Source organism: Maylandia zebra, linkage group LG10, assembly GCF_041146795.1.
Source record: "Maylandia zebra isolate NMK-2024a linkage group LG10, Mzebra_GT3a, whole genome shotgun sequence".
Taxonomy (NCBI): domain Eukaryota; kingdom Metazoa; phylum Chordata; class Actinopteri; order Cichliformes; family Cichlidae; genus Maylandia; species Maylandia zebra.
The window spans coordinates 25,039,835-25,059,693 of record NC_135176.1 but is presented as its reverse complement, the minus strand read 5'-3'; the positions used below and the strand labels follow the sequence as shown (position 1 = coordinate 25,059,693).

General features: G+C 41.8%; 1 protein-coding gene across 7 annotated transcripts in view; it reads left to right on the top strand.

Annotated features, from left to right (window-relative positions):
• The first annotated feature begins 756 nt into the window (after window positions 1-756).
• larp1 (La ribonucleoprotein 1, translational regulator) overlaps window positions 757-19,859 on the top strand; it is a 55,628-nt gene continuing 36,525 nt past the window's right edge. For all 7 annotated transcript variants that reach the window (XM_012922023.4, XM_012922022.3, XM_012922021.3 and 4 more), the window contains exon 1: window positions 757-1,461. In XM_012922023.4, the coding sequence (XP_012777477.2) occupies window positions 1,065-1,461 (397 nt within the window). In that variant the 5' untranslated portion in view covers window positions 757-1,064. The remainder of the gene's footprint in view (window positions 1,462-19,859) is intronic.

Below are 19,859 nucleotides of genomic sequence, written 5' to 3'. Positions count from 1 at the left end.
GGATTTCCTCCTAAAGTTCAAAGACATCTCATCCAACATTGTTGTCTTTTACTAATAAAATTGTATAAAATCAATAACAGTAGCCTAATATAAACAGACTTTTTGGTCATCTCAAAAAGAGCTGACTGCATGTTTGTAACACATTTCACACTGATAGTATTTTCTGTGGGACAGGCACTGCTATTTTAAGTTATTTTATTTTGCCTTCACGCTTCCTTTACTTAGTTAAATACAGCTTAAACATTACAGGTGTTTAACTAGCTTTTTTACGTAGCATGTGATTGAGGGTCATAAGTCATGATGGGAAACCTTTTTGGAGCATTTGATTGGTCATTCCTATATTGTAACTTCATGCATGATGGGCTTACATGCTGAGTCACACCCCAACAGCAAAATTTGAGACAGCTGGGTTAAATCAATTGTTATGTGAAAGTCATTAATATATATAAATGATGTGTTTCACTTTTATTCCAGTTTCATTGTGGAAAAAAATGCATTAAAATGATGAATTCTTTTTTCATTTATAAAAATGTCTTTGTCTTTGGTGTGAGTCCTTGGTTTCAACAGCTAACTTCGTCCAAAACACACAGCGTGACTCAGTGATACATTTCGTTACTGATCGCACTTGAATGCGCCCGACAAAGAGCCACTTTACGACTTCCCAAATTGGAAATTAAGAGGTTTTATGACGAGGAAGCGCATGAAAGCAGCACGTCGACCTGACCCAAAAGCGCGCTCCCTGCGTTTTACGTGTCTCCTCCCCCTCCACAGTGTACGTGCGCGCACCTTTCTATCGCGTGGTGGGGATCATCCATGTTGCTACTAGTGGTGGAGATAAGGTTGTAATCCTGAGAGGCCCCGGAGACGTTTCTTGGGTTTTTGTATATGCTCTAACTCGGCGCTGACTGCTCCGCGTCGTGGACTGAAGCTCTTTTTGTCTCGGAGCGACACAGAGGCGGTAGACTCTGCGGAAAAACTTCACGTTTCCCTGAAATTGAAGGCGAATTCGGGCCGGGGGGGGAGGACTGGTAATCCTGAGGGGGGAAGAAAGACGGTGGTGGGAAATGGCCACTCAGGTGGAGGCTCTCCTACCCGGCAACCCGCTTGCTCAAGCGAAGGAGCACGGTAAAGTGATCCGCAGTGAGCCTAAGGAGGAGGCGAGCGGCCGGGGCGACGGGGCCAAGCGGCAGACGGGTGTCGCCGATCAGGGGAGCGGCGGAGGCGGCAGCAGCAGTCCAGGACAGGGAGGGACCACCGGCTCGGAGGAGCAGACCTCCAAGCGGGCGACAGAGGAGAGCAAAGGCGGCTGTGACAGCGAAGACAAGCTAAGCGAGGAGGGAGTTAAAGGCGGCGGTGGCAACAAAAAGGACTTTACTGAAGCTCCCCCGCCCAAGGTGAACCCGTGGACGAGGAAAATGAATGCTGTGACCGTGGTCAGCGTGAATGGACAAGCACACCACGGTCTGTACCCTCCCTACGTGTTGATTTACTGGCTGTCAGTGTTGTGTTTAGTGTCTGCCTGCACAGGTGTGGTCGTCCTGCTTGCACAGGGGGAGTCATGGGGGTGATTTATTGAACCAAAAAGAAAGGAAAAAAAGAGAGGCAACAGAATTGATGAACAAGCTCTAACTGTGGTATTTTGCAGGCTGGTTATATTTGGAGTTAAAGCCCTCCCTCCACAACCTCATAGTGAAGGCTATTCTTGGGGGAACATGGGTGGCTGATTGCACAAGTGAGCACACCCTTCCCAAAAAAAAGTAAAGGTGCTCCAAAGTGCCTGCAGCTTTTCTGAAATTTAAAGGTGCAGTTCAGGGATCCGGTACCCCAAATAGCCCTTCACTTGCGTGGACGTTTTATGGGCACTGTGTGTTGTGGTGCAAAGGTTGTGAAGTTGCTCACTGGTGTGTCATCAGATCGTGCATTTTCTTTTACTTGAGAGAGTTTTGGTGTCTCTTTCTTGGGGCTTTTTAGGAGAAGGAGCGTATTAATGTTTAGCGATGTCATCGTGCATGCTTGCTTGCATAGACTTTAAACTTTCAAGTTAGGAGGAGAAGACTGGAAGGAGAAGACTTCTGTCTTGATGATCTCTCTCCCCCTTCTTCTGCTGACACCCACCCTTGCATACAGCCACATCTCTGCTCTGCTGACCCACACCAAGCTTGCCAAATATTTAAACCAGTATTTACTACTGTTTGCTTTTGGGACCGGTTTCGACACAGCATCAACCGCATCAGTCGATCGAGACATCCGCCCATGTCTCTCGCATTGCATCAATTAGCTTTAAAGGCACGAGTATGCTCGGTTGTGTAGCAGCTTAGCTGGCTAACAATAGCACACTGACTCCCTTTTTGGCCTAGTCCTTGGCCGGGCCCTTCTCATTCAGATGTTAGCCTAGCTCCCATGTGGCTAATACTCGCTTCCGATCAGCCCGTGTAAAGTACGTCAGCCTCTCAGTCGTTTTGAGAGCCCTCCTCGGTGCTAAAATTCTTGTCAAACCTGAAACATTTGGTGGTTTAAGCTCTAAAAACGAGCTTGTTTGTTGTGAGACGTCACGTGTTCACTCCACGTGTTCCCCTAGAGAAAGGCATGAGAGCTGTTAGCTAGCTAGCTGTCTGCTTGGGCGACTTCGCTGCATTAGAGGGCAGATGTCGCATGTGGCGGTCTTGCCTGAGGCGGTCCGGGGGTTTTCGTGGTAAAGAAGCCGGTTGTCACGTCGTGCATGTGTTGTCAGAGTAAAACCCGGTACCTAGTCTGCTCCTCCACCCTGCTAGGTGTCGTTAGCTTGGAAGCTAGCAGGCAGATTTCATCGTGGATTTTATCTTATCGATCAGTGATCTAGAAAACTGATTACTATTATATTTTTGTCTGTAACAATTCACACGAAGTTGCCCCAGAATCCACACCGCTTGTCGATAATCTATCAGGTGGAGTGATAATTGGTGATGCACATGTAGGGGACAGTTCCCTGTCCTGTTAAAGCAACGTGGTTTTCATGTCTCACAGCCATGTGTGATTTCCTGCACGCCGGCTGTGTTGCAGCCGCTCAGTCAGGTCCGAGTCTTTGTTTGCACAAGAGCTGAAAGCGTGTGTAACTCATGCAGACTTCAGCCTGTACTCAGGGTGGATTGGATTGCTTCTTGCTCCTAAATCTGTCACATCAGCACATGAAGAGCCAGTTTGTAGCTTGCCAGGCAGCATTGCCCCCCTCCACCCCTTCTTTATCCTGATTGAAACCGGTTTGCTGGTTGACTTTTTGAGGCAGTGGCTCTAAACCTTTTTGTTTTCTTGTTTACTTATGATTCAAGGCCACTACCAGTGTTGCTGGGAAGTTCTAGTCACAGGTTTTTGTCTCCATGACTTATGAGCAGTTCCCTGAAAATAGATTTCAGTTTTTGGGTATGTAGGTAAACCATGGTTTTGGGTTGGGCAGTGATATAGAAATATGTCTACCATGAGGAATTTTTAATTCTTCTGTGTTTTTTGTCATTCCAACACTTTCATTCGCAGGAAGTGAAACTAAGTTTTGCACACAGGTCCCAGGTAAAAGCCAAGAAGAATGAGAACACATAAGGAATATGTACAAAAACAAACTTTTTTTTGTGAGAAAGTTTAGCATAAAATATGTCAACATACAAGTGTTTGCTTTTGCAAAATAGTTTTAATAACACACATATATGATGTTTACGACTCAGATGTTTCACAAGGACTGAATTTGGTCCAAATAAGCTATTTTATATTAATTGAAGAAATGATAAAATAAGTCTTTGTGGTTGTGTGGTTCCAGAACTTTTGGCTCAGTTTGATCCACCACACAGACAAATTCCTGACATAAAACGCTAGAGTTTTGATTTCAAAAACAAAACAATAGGTCAAGATTTTGCTCCTTAGCTAGTCAGAGTCATTGGTGGGAATAATCCTACTCTTAAGTGGAGTTCTGTAAGTGGGATATTTTAAATAGCCAGGGGATGCTTGTGGGTGTTTTTTGGCCATCTCTGATGGCTGTTGAACCGATGTTACTTTGCCAAACCCTGGCAAACCTTTATGTTGGTCTGGCTTTGCATCAGTGTCACCTTAAAAAGCTAATAGAAGTAGGCTTATGATTAGTTTCAAGTGATCATTTAGGGAAACTAAGATCCCCTCCGTCATGGAAATTGGTAAGACAGAAGGTGGAAATGGAGTTTAAAACCCTGTAAGCGATCACACTGTAGTTTCTAATCAGCCGTTTGTACTCTGTGTGTCCTTGAACAAGATCCTGGAATTCTGTTGTGGATAAAGCTAGAACCTGCATGACTGGGAATGGTTATCCACATGTCACAGTGGGAGTATGTTGCTATATGTTAAAAGCGGATTTCGACAAGATATATAAAAAATATTTCCCCATGGTTCAGACTGATTTGGTTTCATATTAATGTCAAGTTTACCTTGAGTTTTCGAACCACACCTAATGTGTGCAAAGTAGCATAACATAAATCCTGTTACATATACAGTCATAATTACCGTTACCATCCACCATTTAAAAGAAAGATCATCAGCTGACTCATTATGAACATTTAACAGGAGTGAGAGATAAAATGTTTGACCCAGTAAGGACCTGGATGGGTAGTTGCTCCATGTCATCGTACAGAGTTCAGAGAGGACATTCTTATCAGACCTTTGAATTTGCTGTCCTAGAGAAAATACGAGACGACACTCTGGTTGAAATTTAAAGGCATGTGTAACCTTTCTGTTCAGAGATGATGGATCAAAATTAGTAAAGCGCAGTTTTTATTTGTTAGCTTCAGTGTAAGACTGTTAATATTTGTAGTAAACATGAGTGGGGCTGTTCTCCAGGGAGTGTGGCTTCATGTTTACTCCCCAAACCACCACTGGCGCTCAAGCACACCACACCAGTTTCCCCCAGACTGGCGTGTAAAGAGTAATGACCACAGGCTTAAAGGTGCACTGTGGAGTTACCATGAGCACACAAATTATGTTTACATCCGGTGTTGTGTACCAAAGCACTTTCTTGGGCTCCTTAAGATATGGCAAATGTTTAAAGCATTTCCTTTCTCATCAATCATTTCCAACAATGGCTTGTTGAGTATATTTAAATTGAGACTTCCCAGAAAGTTGATTCTGTTCATTTGGATGTTGCGTTTTCAGTGGGAGAAATGTTTCGGCACTCATCCAAGTGATTTAGTGTGTCCAGATGAACAGAATCAACTTTTTGGGATTTCCTTAATTGCAACCATGCTTTTCAGTGCCTTTGGCATGTCTTTAGGAGAAGTTTGTATGTTTGTTTGTTTTTTGTCCACATGCATGACACAACTGCTCTGTAGACCTACTGGAAGTCAAAACTCCCACAGGGTACACTATATCTTGATCTCCTTCACTTTCTTTGTGGAACAGGGGGGGGGACTGTGCCAGTGTTGTGTATGTGTGTGGCATCTGATTTTTAGCATCTGTTATCCACTTGATGGGACACCACCATCCTCAGTTGATTTTTTTTAATGGTAGCGCAAAAATCAGAGCTTCCTGTCTCTTTTTTCCTACTAGACAAATAAATGACCAGGTACTAATATTGGTCCTTAATAAATTTAAGCTGCTCATCAAACAAGGATCGTATCCTCGTTTGAGTTGGACGTAGGCTGACTCCACTGCCATGGACTTCATGCTGATGGGCTCTTTTCTAGTGACGGGTGACGGGTTGAGCCATTACAAGAAACTCTGTGGCTTAACAAAGACTGCAGTACAAGACGGGGTGGAGTTGTAGTTCATTTGTGGGTGGAGAATCTTCACAGACAGCTGATTATATTTGATTTTTGTCACAAAGTAGTTGGTCGATGCAATATTTTAAACTGTGAAACGATGAAAGCTCCATTTGTAACATGAACACGTTTGCATGTGTACCCCACCACTGCTGCCTGTAGGAAATTTAACAAAACCAGGTGAGGGGTGCGATAACTTTGTGGCTTGCAGTTGTCAACCCTGCCAACCCCATGAGCTGTTTTTGTTTCTACTTCCTGTCCTGTTTACTTTTTTCCACTTCAGCAAAGTACATTTAAAAAAATCCAGTCTACCTTCACTATTACTGAGAGAGGTCTGACCTAGAAGCTGAAGCTGATGACCTTTAGATTTCTTTAACATCTGTAGTATGTTGTTTTGTGTCTTTCTCAGGCAAAGTAGGGCAATTAAAAGTGTTTTCCAGCTAATTTTCAAAGTAGTTTTGGTGATAACAAAAATCAATTAGCTAAAAACAAGGTGATATAGAGAGCTGACCAATGTCCAGTGCATAAAAGACTTGTAATTAGGAGCAAAGTGCAGCCACTTTGGCTAAACCACTCTCTTTCCTGTCCTCCTACAACACCTCACTGCTCTGTTCTGGCTCTGTGGGTGTTGCTTCTGGTACTAATAAAATTAAACAAGTTTAGTTTGCAGTACCAGGGCTGTTTTCTGGAGAGATTTCACTCCAGTTATTTACCATGACTTTAGTGTTTCAACCATCCATCCATTTTTTTAACGGTCATAATAGCAGCACTCTAAGCAGAGAAGCCCAGACCTGACTTAGCCACCTTCTCTTTTAGCTTTTGTTCTTCAGCTCCTCTGTAATCTCTCTGCTATATATATATATATATATATGAAATGCTTCATCTAGGACAGAGGTCCCCAACCTTTTTTGCGCCACGGACCGGTTTATGCCTGACATTATTTTCACGGACCGGCCTTTAAGGTGTCGCGTATAAATACAACAAAATAAAACTAGTACCGGTACCGAAAAAAGATTTATTCATAACACACGTGAAAAGACCCAGGAAAACAGAGTTAACGATAAAAACGATAACAAAATAACGCTGAAAACCACACATTCTACACCTGAGCCTCAACTCTCGCGGCCCGGTACCAAACGACTCACGGACCGGTACCGGTCCGAGGCCCGGGGGTTGGGGACCGCTGATCTAGGAGGCATCTTAGCCAGGTACCTGAACCACCGCAACTCACAACTTTCAATATGCAGGAGTTGTTCTATACTGAGCCCTTCCCGAACAGCCAGACACCCTTTAGAGGAAATTAATTTCCAGCACTTGTATCCAGTCTTATTCTTTGGGTCACTACATAATTTTAATGTGATTGGCAATAACAGATTCAAAACGTTCAGTATGGATGTTCCTGGTAGTTAGTCTAGTCTAAAAGTCAGAAAACAATAAACTGAGGGCGGACTAATGGCTAAACTTTGGTAATGCAAATATTTCGTGTGTATTTAAGGTTAATGCTGTCTAATAATCAAAGTGTATTAAATGTTGCTTTAATGTGTTGCACTTTGTGTTGTACCTAACATTGCGTCCACTCCCTGAGCTACAATTTGGATGGGTAGCATGGTTATGTTGGTATACTCCTCTATAATTGAGCTTCAAATTTACAACTTCACAGATGGAAGAGAGACACTGTCATCTGTTGGGAATTCAGTGTTGGCTAATGGTGTCGAAACAGTAACAGGGCTGACTCGTTGTGGATCTCCCTAACATTGATATGACTCTTTCTCTCATTTAGAGATCAGGAGTTGGTGTTTTTCTTCACTCGGGAGTTTTGTGTGGGTGTAATGTTGCGTTCCATTTACCCATTTCCAGTTAAACGTAGTTGTAGTAGGACTGGAGGTGCAGTGCATCTGCTGTGTTGTGTGATGAAGTCATGCTAACATGAACACACCAGCTAATCATAGTCTTGAATTGTCCTTAATTACTCAAATGTTCTTGTGTTTTTGAGAATTGGCACATTTAAAAGTATAACCTGGAGAGTTGTGGTTTAGTGCAGACATTGGTGTACACAGCCACAATTTTTGAGGTGATTTATACATTTTTCAGCTCAAAGCGCCTAAATGATTTAAAGTGTTATTTTCTTTTTGCTGTTGTGGTAATTGTCAGATGAGGTGTGACCTTAGCTTGGCTGGGGAGTCGGAAACAATCGGCAGATCTACAGAATACATGCAAATATAGATTGAGCTCAGTGCATTAGCATTCCTATAGCACGTACAGAAACCTTTGAGTAGAGGAAGGCAGTTCAACTGTCTTCTCTTTATAATTTGCATCACATGCCTTTAGTTTATTTACTTTCTATTGTCACCACTTTAGATTGTTTATTTTTAGCACACTATTTGTATAAGATTATGTGCTGCTTTTGTTTCTGTAGCATGGTATGGTTTTCATCTCACCTCTCAGTTGTAAATCTGAAGTACTCTGGTAGTTTGTGGCTATTCAGAGCTGCTCAGCGCTTTGTAGGGGGTTGCTGTTTTAAAATTAGCATGGACAACTCTGTTTTCTCCTGCATTTGTCCCAGCCCGTAGCTCTCGTTGTCATCTTTAATGTCACTAGTGAAGAGCCCCCCTCCGACTCCCCTTCTTGTGTCGTCACACACCACGGATCTGTTTGTTGGCGGGTTTTACGAGGTGTCGGGACCCAGTGAAGGTTGCCATCCCTGAATGAGTGTTAACAGTTGAATGGGTAAAATGGAACTACAGCTGCAGACCAGGCTGCCACCATGCTTCAGCTGCTGAATGGGTCCTTAATGTGCTAATGGCAGCTCAGCTGACTGGTTGGCTTGTGTAAATGAGACTGTGTTGGAGGTTAGGGGGAAATTTGATAGCTTCTGTGAGCTTCTGTTGAACCTACAGAAGCATCTCAATGCTCTGGTGCTGCAGAGTTTTCCTTTTTTTTTTTTTTTTTTTTTTTCTCTGAAGATTTCATTACTGTCATATAGGGCTGCCACGATTTGTCGACTAGTCACGATTACGTCGACTATCAAAATCGTCGACGCGTCGTTTGAAGCTTTGTAAGATCACAAAAGACGCAGGAATAAGTGGCAGGATTTAAGAGTGTAATAACGGACTGAAACAGAAGATGGCAGCATTGCATGTACAAGGATGTCAGCTACCGTTAAACCCCGAAGAAGAAGAAGAAGCAGCTGTGTCCCAGAATTCATAGCGCGGCCCAGCGCAGTTTCCAACAATGGCGGCAGCTGGTTAGTTTTAATGTTACTCTTATTATTCTTTCTGGGTCACAAAATAAACGTTTAACATATTTTCAGGCGAGAATGTAGCTGTGTAAACCTCAAATATCTGCTCAGTTTATCAGGACACCACATATTTTCAAAAGCGCTCCGACGTTTTCGGAGACATCTGTTACCCACTAGCTCGTTAGCGAGCCGGGGGCTAGGCTCACTAGAGCCGTGAGAACACCGGACTCCCCGCAAATCGTTTTCAAACCCACCGCCATCTTTCGCTACTCAGGTTAAATATATATGAGTCACTTAGATAACTTAAAATGTTATTGTTTGGCTTTTTTTTTTAGTATTTTATTTGTTCCCGAGTAAATCAGTTTGTCTGAGATTAAAGTTATAGTTTTTACACAGCTGAATAAACGTCAAGCAGACAGCTGATTATCAGAAGTGTGAGATGCTCCAGAATTTACTCCAGTGTCCTGTTATATTTTAGATAGCAAGGAGTTTATTAAACTTCACCGAAACAATCCGCAAATTTCATTAAAATTTAATAAACTATCGTCTTGTCTTTATTTTTAGTTAGCACAGACCTTAAACACTTAAAGCTGTAAGCTAATGATAGTTATGGTAAATGGTAAATGGCCTGTATTTATATAGCGCTTTACTAGTCCCTAAGGACCCCAAAGCGCTTTACATATCCAGTCATCCACCCATTCACACACACATTCACACACTGTGTTATATAAGAGCAGATGCTGCTGGTGCAATAAGCTGTAGTTTTGCGTCCAATGGATGATGATCTGATTAGTCGACTAATCGCAAAAATAATCGGTGACTAGTCGACTATCAAAATAATCGTTTGTGGCAGCCCTACTGTCATAGTCAAATAATGAGTTGACTGGCAAAAATGTTTATATTTGAAATGCATAACAGTGTCTCTAATTTTAGGAGTTTCTGCTTTTCCCCTCTTTAATGCCACTGCATAATGAGCCATTTTAACATGTGTGCTCTTGGGCTACGAGTAGGATGTAATGCACAGTTTTACATTGTTCTGTAGGAAGAAGGAATTACAACCAAAAGTTGAAAGTGGAAGTCTTCAACATAACCAATCCTGTGTTGTTTTTTTTCTTAATTTTTTTTTTTTTTTAAAGTGTCAGATAGCAAAACTGAGAACATCATGGCTTGTTCACAAAGTGTAGCATTGCTAAGCTAGGTAGCAGCCTAGTGTCTATTGTACTCACTGTACTGCACTTCTCCCCACACACTACACGCGTGTCACATACAAACTATAGTCCCTCTCTTAGGTTGTCCAGCTCGAGTTACTTTTATCTATCACCGGCTTGTGTCTGGACTCTGTGATAAAGGCACATCCCTCCAAGAAGGTTCGGGTGTGGACAGTTTATATCGAGGACGTGTCCAGTTGGTGGCACGTTGAAATATGACTTGGCTCCTCTGTATTTTTTTTTTTATTTTTTATTGGCTTGAAGGGTGGGTGGGTGCCAGTTATATTTCATCTTATTCCTTTGTTATGAAGTGTGTACATTATGGGGGGAAATAATTGTGGTAATGTTCATGCAAACGTTGAATCACTTTTGGCATTTATAGTTCTGTGAAGCCTTGGACGATTAACCATTTCTTTATATTTTGCTAGGAAAATGGAAAATGACTGTAGCCCTGTATTTTTATTAATTTTGTCCCTGTCAGACTGTTTCGTATTTTTATTTATTTGGTAGATTCAGTGTCTGAAGATACTTTAAATTTCCTTGTAACGTTGGTTCATCGACTGACTTAGGTGCCTTTTTTATGTTGCAATTATTCATATGCAGTTCCAGTTACATTGGAAGTCTTGCATGTCGGAACTCGGTACGTTCCTGTAGGAAAGTCGATAAAGCAATGGTTCTTCCTTGCTAAGAAGCAACATAATTTTGTTTTGCAGCATATTCATGGATCTTGCTGTGCGTATTGCTTTTTTTTTTTAGCGACTCACAAATGCACAACGGTGGCAGTTTGTTTGTTTATTTAAGATTCATTTTGCTGCTGCCAGCTTGGATTGTTAACCCCGGGTTGGTGGGGCTGCTCCTAAATTCTGAGTGGCAAAATCCAGAAGTTGGGGGGGCATTCCAGATGAAATTTGACTGGAAACTCAGAAATTCCAACTTAATCTGGAACATATCAATAGGGCAGTTTTGTGCAAGACGTTAGGCAGAGGAACTGGACTGAAAAGGCTGATATCTAAAGGAAAAGTATCTGAATACCTTTTAGATAGCATGGAGAAATATTGCTGAAGCGCACATTTAAAACAATAAGAAAGTCTCACTCCTTGAAAGGGGGGAAAAAAGTAAAATGTGGGGTGTCTCAAGTACTGTACACAGTGTATTGAAATGTAGAAATCGTTGTCAGGCACCCATAAAGTGGCCACAGCTTTTTAAGCAGTTGAAGTTGGTATAATTGTTCAGCCCTTCATCATAGCTGATCATCACCCTTCGGGATACTGTTACAGTTTCGCAGCTTTGGTTTTAGTTCATTTAAAAATTGTTGAAGCTTTAAGTCATGTGTTCTTCACTCTGCCTACTGTTTATCACCCCCACCACCATCTGTCACCACTGTCCTGCCTGTACGTGACTCTGGCGATTGGACAGTTTTCATCTTATTCTTAACTTGAACTCTTTCCACATCTGAGGTGAAGTTAGAGCCCGGGTCGCTTCATTTGATGTGTGTCTCTGTGCTGGCTGCGAATGCAGCACAGAATACTGAGCGAGACATCTCCTAGTCTTTTTACTCCATGTGAGCTTGTGATGTCATCACCCTACAGATCACGTGACTTCAGAGGGAGTCTTCGACTGTGCATGCGCTGCGATTGTACGCGTTTCCTCCATATTTGGTTCTTGCATGCAGAAAGGCTTCCCACCCTCAGTGGTTACTCCGCTCTGTTAACAATTCAGACTGCAAGAGTGAGTAGAGGAAACTCAAGAGAAAGTGTCACACTCATAACTTGAGATGTTGGCTGTGACCAGTGTGTGGTGATTTTTTTTTTATATTTTTTATATTTTTTTTTATTAGGTGATTATTGCTTTATCCAACCAGTGATGGTTGTTTGCTTTCCTCGGTGCCTTTTGGGGGAAATGTGGTGTGTCTCAAACATTTAAACAAGATCTACCAGGATTTATTTTAATTAAAGAAATCATAATGGGGATTCTATGTTCAACACTTTTTTTTTTCCATATATCAAGAATGTGACAGTTATGGGGGAAATTCCAGAAGCCAAATATGGAGTCAAAATAACAAATCTTTTGAATGTACAACCTCGAAATCATGATACAACACATGTGGGAGTGGAGGAAAAACCTGTGTGATTCAGACCACAAAAAACCCCCAGCGTTTGGCTGAGGAATGGGCCCGTTTCCCAACGCTGCGACTGTGTTTGTATAAGACTGCAGAGCCGACGTGGCATAAAGTTTATTTATAGGATTCACCAAGAGAGCCCCCGTGGGATCTTGGGGCAGGTACTGAAGCTGCTCCGTGCTGTAGGATTCAGGTGGAGGCCAAACACAAATTCCCATGAGGCATGTGTGTTGTGTAGAGTGGTTGTTTGGTTTGCGAGGATGGGGAGGGGGGAGGCACTCTTGGGACTGTTGATCGGGAAGGAGGACGAGATGTGGAGGAAGAGCTTTTCAGAAATGTGTAGAAATCTGTTTTGTCAAGTTAGAGCACTTGACTGCAAAATAAGTTTAAGTGTATATTACAGTAAAGCATTAGAATTACAAAATGAACAGATGTGAAGCTCCCACTGGAGTAACTTTAAGAGACAATGGCTGATTTGAACTGTTGGTTGGTAGTGGCTAATGTTAATGGTAGCCTCTGGCAATCCAGCATGCACAGCAGGCTGCAACAACCTTTAGTGAGCACTGTGGGGAATAAACATAGGAGTGGGTGAAATGAGAGAATTGAAAGAAGTAGTTGATGTAGTGCTTGAGAGAAGAGTCACTACATACTAATGTCTTTAGACAAGAGCACGCTGATCTTGGTGAAGCAGTTAAGCAGTGAATGGGTTTTTTTTTTCCTCTAGCAGCTGGAGCTTCTCAAACATTCACATTGGTATGTAAATAATCATTTTACATTCTGTCTAAAAATAATCTGTTGGTTACAACAGCAATCTTTTAATAGTCCTGAAGAGTTAAACGTCCCTCTGTTTAAACAGATTTGAAGAAATTTACATTTAGCATGTGAGCAAATTACAGTTTGCATGAGAGTGCAAGCATCTCAAACCTTTAGGGGCTATTTCTATATTATTAATGGATGTCATCAGTCTGTGCAGTTGTTATGAGTACTTAGTTGTGAGCTTCTGCTGGAGCAAACGGTTTCGGGGACTACCTGCAGGGAAAATCCAACTACAACTACATGCTGCTGTCAAAGCACTAATAAAAAATTATGTAATGGTGTAAATCCAGTCAGCTGTGACAATTTTATTTTCTCGTGGTGTTTCAGCCTCTTCATTGGTGGATGCTAAGAGCATATTTATCACATTTTGCTCTGTCAAAATCTTTCTTCCCCCCATTTTTGTGTTTAGGCTCTTTACGTGTGTAATGTTAAGGCTTTTGTTTAAGTGGTTGCCCCCAGTGCTTTATTCTTGTGTTGGCCTATTACCAATGCTGAGAAAATGTCTAATCCAGTGCAGGAGCTAAAAGAAATGTCTGTAAACGCTTTCCCAGTAGGGCTGTGCGATATGACCAAAATCTCATATCCCGATATAAGAATTCTATCGTCCGATAACGATATAAATCACAAAAATGTAACATTTTCTGTAAATTCTGTGAATCTCGGGCAGCTCGTCTTGCGGGAAGTGTTTCCAGCTACGCGTCCTTTACCCGGAGTAGAGTGTTTTAACCGATGCATGAAACGATGCATTTTTAGACATAAGTTGTAACGGCCGCTGTTTTCTTTGTATTTATTACACGGCGTGCTGCGGGGAAAAGCCCGTTCTAACGTTTGATTCTAAGGTTTATTTTTTTAGCACCCGGGCCCTATTTCAGGAAGCCGGTTTAGAAAACTCAGAGTGAAAAACGATACTCAGGGTTGAGTAACCCCGAACTGTCCAACTCGGAATATTCGGTTTCAGAAAGGCTGATAACAATTAGTTCAATCAACGCGGAGTTGCTTTAACCCCAAGTTAAGCGCGCGCACGAGGATACATAAAGCCCTGATTAGTGGAGCACAGATTAAGCGAATTACCATGGAGAAGGAGGGAAAGAAGGCGCGGTCAATGTATTTTACAGCGCTTGAGGCCGAAATTCTGATGGCAGCATATGCCGATAACATGCAAATTTTGCAGAAAAAAAGTAACACAGCCTCAGCTGCAAAAGAAAGGGAGCATGCATGGCAAAACATAGCCGACAGAGTCAATGCGTGAGTGTTAATTTAAACATTGATCTAGGGATTTCCACCCATTTAACACGTTATTTTATTATATTTTATTTTGTATTTTATACCTTTTTATTTTGTGATGTGATTTGAGCGCAGGTGCAACCCAACAGGCCCCCAACGTTCCTGGCAGCAAGTAAAAATGAAATATAAAAATATAGTCCAAACAGGTAAGGTGTAATTGTATTATGAGCCATAGTGCTTGGTCTGTTTGTCCTATGTAAATCAATTGCAGTTAGAGGCTACATTAATTTCCCCTCTGTAAGCACTTATTGAAATTATCTGAGCACATTACAAGTACACATTTGCTTACTCTGTATGCTCAAATGTGACCCATTATGGCCACTAGAAAAAAAGCGGAGGCCCGAAAAACAGGTGGGGGTCCTCCACCACCACCACTCACAGAGCCTGGCCACTTGGCTTCCACATTTGTGATAATGTTGGCAGCATCTCACATGATCTTCACAGTGCAGAGAACACAAATTAGCATCCATTACTATAATGAAATAATTTGTTAGTTTGAAATGCTACAGGGAACTATGTACCTGTACATTAATGCTGTGGAAAGACTTCCTGTTCACATAGTCTCCTTCATTTACTGAAGGAGCAATGATTGGAATGTGAGTGCCATCTATACAGCCAATCACGCCTGGGAACCGTGAGAATAAATGTAAAATTTAAGTAGTAGTTCAAGTATCACCACATCATGTATTAAGTTTTGTTCATCCTGCTACCTGCAATTTTGTGGCATCCCTCTTTGATAAATCTTGTGGGTCTATGACCGGGGAACACCACAGACGAGTACAGGAGACGTTTCAGTGCAACTGTAACATTCCTGACTGCCCGACAGACGGTAGCCTTGGGAACGTGCTCAGCGTCACCAATATTATACAGAAAGCTCCCGTTTGCAAAAAACCGAAGTGCAATACAAATAATATGTACAGAACTGAGAGAATGTCCGCGATGTGTCACATGCGCAATATATGGCCTGAGGATGTTATCCAAATAACTTATTGTGCTGAGAAAAGGTAACGTTCACACAGAAAATCATCAGGAAATGATAAAATGTCCAAACGCGCTCTGATCACTCTCTCCCGGCGGAGAGCTCTGCGGAGAATTTGGGCTTCAAGATCTACTGGCTCTTCAAGGAAGGGACACGCCATGTCTGACACTTCCTACTGTCAGGTTTCCGACAAAGAGGCGGGGACAGTCAGGGTTAGTTGTAGTAAACCTGCTAGGGGGCAGGTTAGCTTCACGGAGTGTGTCGTCATAGTGACTCACTCAGGCTTCAGCTGAACTCGCTTTGTGAAACCGAAAACCCAGAGTTTTCGTTAACTCAGGGTATACTTACTCAGAGTTTGCACTAAACCGGCTTTCTGAAACAGGGCCCTGGGGCCTGTTCTTCGTACGTCGCTTACTACATCCAAGATCAAATGACACATCCAAGACCAAACCATCGCGCTAACCGTGAGCTCGCTAATCCGGTTCCCCGAACACACCTGCTGTTGACGATTAGTACAGCTGGACGCAGTAATGTGACATCACTGGGTGTCGTAAAAGGGGCTACGCATCGATAGTAGAAACATTGATCGGCAACCCGCTGATTGGTCGGCGAAAATGTCGAAGGAGCGCGCTCGGTATTTTCCGGCAGCAGAGCAAGAACTCATGAGTGAGGGATTTCAGGAGTTTCAGAGTTTAATGAAAACGCAAGAGAACACTGCAAAGGCTGCAAAAGCAAGGAGAGAGGGGCTGGCAGAAAGTTGCTGACAAATCAAACTCGTAGGTAATTTAATAATAATAATAATAATGGATTGGGTTTATATAGCGCTTTCCAAGGCACCCAAAGCGCTGTACGATACCACTATTCATTCACTCCCTCATTCACACACTGGTGGAGGCAAGCTACGGTTGTAGCCAGGCTGCCATATCGCGCCATCGGCCCCTCTGGCCAACACCAGTAGGCGGTAGGGTAGATCTATCATATGACACTATATTGTCCAATATCATATGGCATTATATTATATTATAATATGTTATATTATATCCCCTTTCACATTAGAGCCACAACAGGACCCACAAGAACATGGGAACAAGTAAAAGTGGAATACAGGAGTATTCTACAGAATGGTAATATTTATCTCTTAGATTGCTTTTCGTCTCTTGGCAAGGTAATACTGGCCTGTAATACTCTGTTAGTTTGTTCATAACAGCAACCAAGAAAAGGGCAGAGGAAAAAAAGACAGGTGGGTGGTCCTGCACCCCCTCGTCAACAAGTTGGTTAAGTAAATAATACCCTCACGGGAATATCGATATCTCTCTATGAGCACACTGTCGCGCTGAGCTAAAGGATCCTGTCTATCCCGCAATATAGGCTGAATTCTGAGGACTCTCCTTATCAATCTTGCACCTTCCGCAATGGGTTGGTCGCGTATACGGACAGGACATGGCTGCGACAGGCTTCCCAAATCCACCTTCGCTTTTATAGCCGTGGTCTCTCATCTTGATTACACGAAGTAATTTACAATTACTACTCTGAAATATGAATTACATCTGTAATAATCACATACATGTAATAGAATGTTAATAGTACATTTCCCTTTTTTAGGAAATGACCTGTATGTATCTGTGTGACATCAATAAAAGGATCAAGTGCTGCATTATCTTTAGTTACATTGATGTTATTTATTTATGGTGAAACAGTGGTGGAATATCGCTGTTGCTTTCGTATAAATGAAGCGGACATACCTGCGTGGCCGCGATCTAATCCTGTTTACATAAAGTAAACCTGCTCCCGAGCAGGTTTACGCTTACGGCTCTGTTGCTATGACAGCAAGTCCCGGATGAGCTTCGGGAAACCGAACGATCCAGGATCACGCAAAATCGTCAACAATCTAATCCAGCTAACTTACTTAGCGAGGTACGAAGAACGGGCCCCTGGTGGCGCTTTTTTTACTTCTCATCTGTAAAGAATCTGCTTTCACGTGATTCAGTTTATTTTGAAAACTCTCAACAGGATCTTGAGCTTTATTGTGAAAGGTTTATGTGGAACATAAACAAGCGGACACACGATGCTGTTACCGTTGTTGTAGCTAACCACAACGCATTAAAAACAGGCGCTTGTCCGTCCGTAGTGTGGTTATATAAAATATAAGAGAAAGAGAGAACTTTAAGAAATTAATACAGTGACCATCAAAACGATGAAAAAATATTGCTGTAAACAGTTTATTTTGTGACACCACGAAACAAACGATAGCGTAAAATGAAACGATAGACGTTTTTATATCGTCATCCGATATATATTGTTATATCGAACAGCCCTATTTCCTAGTATCGCAGACACAGGAACACTTATCTGTAACGCTTCCTAGAAGTCTTAAAAAGGTTCCCGGAGGCTGAAAGTACCCCGGTGTTACCCGACTCTGAAGACTCACCTTTCAACTCATTGTCTATCTTATTTTATTTATTTTTTAAGCATTTAAAAATGTAACAGTCGGTGACTCATCTGTAACATGCATGAGAATAGGTCTCGCTAACTTAAGTAGCCATCAGCATGGAGCAGTCTTTTTGTTTGTTTGTTTTTATTTGTAAATGGAAGTGCTGTGCGGTTTCTAAAACATATACCCCAGATAGGTGCTCCTCAGTGGGGTAAAAACATGTCCTAAAAGCAGAAACTTTTAGGACATAAATTAAAAATATTTAATAAAATGAGTAGAAGTACAGCAAAGAAAAACTTGAGTTTTCATCAGGGTCTAACACTCAAACTGTGAAGCTTAAAAGGGGAATAAAGGTGTGCCACAGGCTGTGCTTTCTTTGATCAGCTGATGCGCAACTTAAGCTACATATAATTTAGTCTTGTGTACACTGTAAACAAAATATGGACACTCCTTCTTATAGTAATATTCAGTTAGTTTTAGTTCATGACTGGCTTTCAGTAGTTTAACACTTGTTTGTGTGCGAGTGCAGCGTTGTTTGTTTAATTGTTGTGCATTTAGATTGTATTTAAGTGGCTTTGCCTCAGTTCATATACAGCTGCTGTTGAGGATCGGCAAACAGCAAATGGTGAAGTTGTTTGTATCATTTTGATTTACTTTTAATGAAAAATGAGCTCGCTGATTAATTCTTCTCACTGGGTGTTTTAGTCGGCCAGCGTTTTGTACTTGTTTCTTCTTTATGCGCAGGAAAAATAAATTATTTTCTTTTTAATTCTGAGCTTTTTTTCAGGTTGGCACCACGTGGTCTGATGACGTGATTGTCGTACACTTCCCTCTCCTCCTCCCCCATTTACATCTTCACTCATTTTTTTTTCTCTGTAGGGTTTCTGTTATTTAGCCATTTCTCTTTGTAACACATAGTCATACCTACACCCATCTTTCAGTTTGAGAGTATTCAGTAGCACAGTTGTCAGAGCTTTATTACAGTTGCCCCCATAAAACTTAAAATACAACCAGCCTGTACTCATACCTGCAGAGAGGGTTTTTAAGGTGCCAAAAGTCAAAAACACTTAAAAGTCATGAAGCAAAGCTCAGGAGTGAAGGTTTGGGATCACAGATGGAAACTTTTTGATGTGGTGTAGTAAAGTATTGTGAAATGGGCCACATTAAAGAGATTAAAATCTACAATTTGGCTTATGAGAGCATTTTAAATAGGTGTTACAGTAGTTGTGTAATAATTCTGAAGCATTATGACGCAAACAGGACGGAGACAACTGAAGGGTTGTCATCAGTTTCAGCCAAATGCTCAAACTGATGCTAGAGTCACACTAGTGAAATTAGAAGTGACCAGCTGTGCAGCCACGCCCGTTCAGGTGCCGTCTTCAAGGTGACTTTTGTGCGATAAGACGCTGTCCAGCTGCTATTGTGTCAGAACAATAGTCAACAAAACCACAAACACTGTCCAACATCAACAATAATTCCTGTGGTAAAATATTTTTACAGTTGCGTCCTTAATATTTCAAAGACCTGAACACAAGGCCACATATCACATTTATTTTTTTTCTGCTTTTGGGCAGAAGCAATGAAATTTGTGATGGATTTCTGTGGTTTAAATTGAGTCCCCTTAATACAGTTAACAATACAATTTTAGCTTCTCAAGTGACATTACAACTATAAAGGTATCATGAAATAATTGTTAATGAGGGAAATGTTGCATTTGTTTGTACTCTTGGGCTGAAGCATTAAATTAGTAGAGAGGTTAAGTTAATGGCTATACCACGGAGTCTTGCTGCAATAATCAGTCACTGCTTGCATTACTTAAATGCCCTGGAAGGTAGTTAGATACACAAAGAGCATCTTATGTGAACCCACTGACGATGTGACTGCCTGAGGAGCATCAGCTTATAGTTTGCCTAACATCTTGGCCCAGGGAGGCTCTCCTCTGACCTTAAACGATCATCTGCAATCATCATGTGACGTGCACTGAACACTGAGCAGCCCTGTAAGTAATGCCTACATGTCTGTCGAGGAGGATTCCTA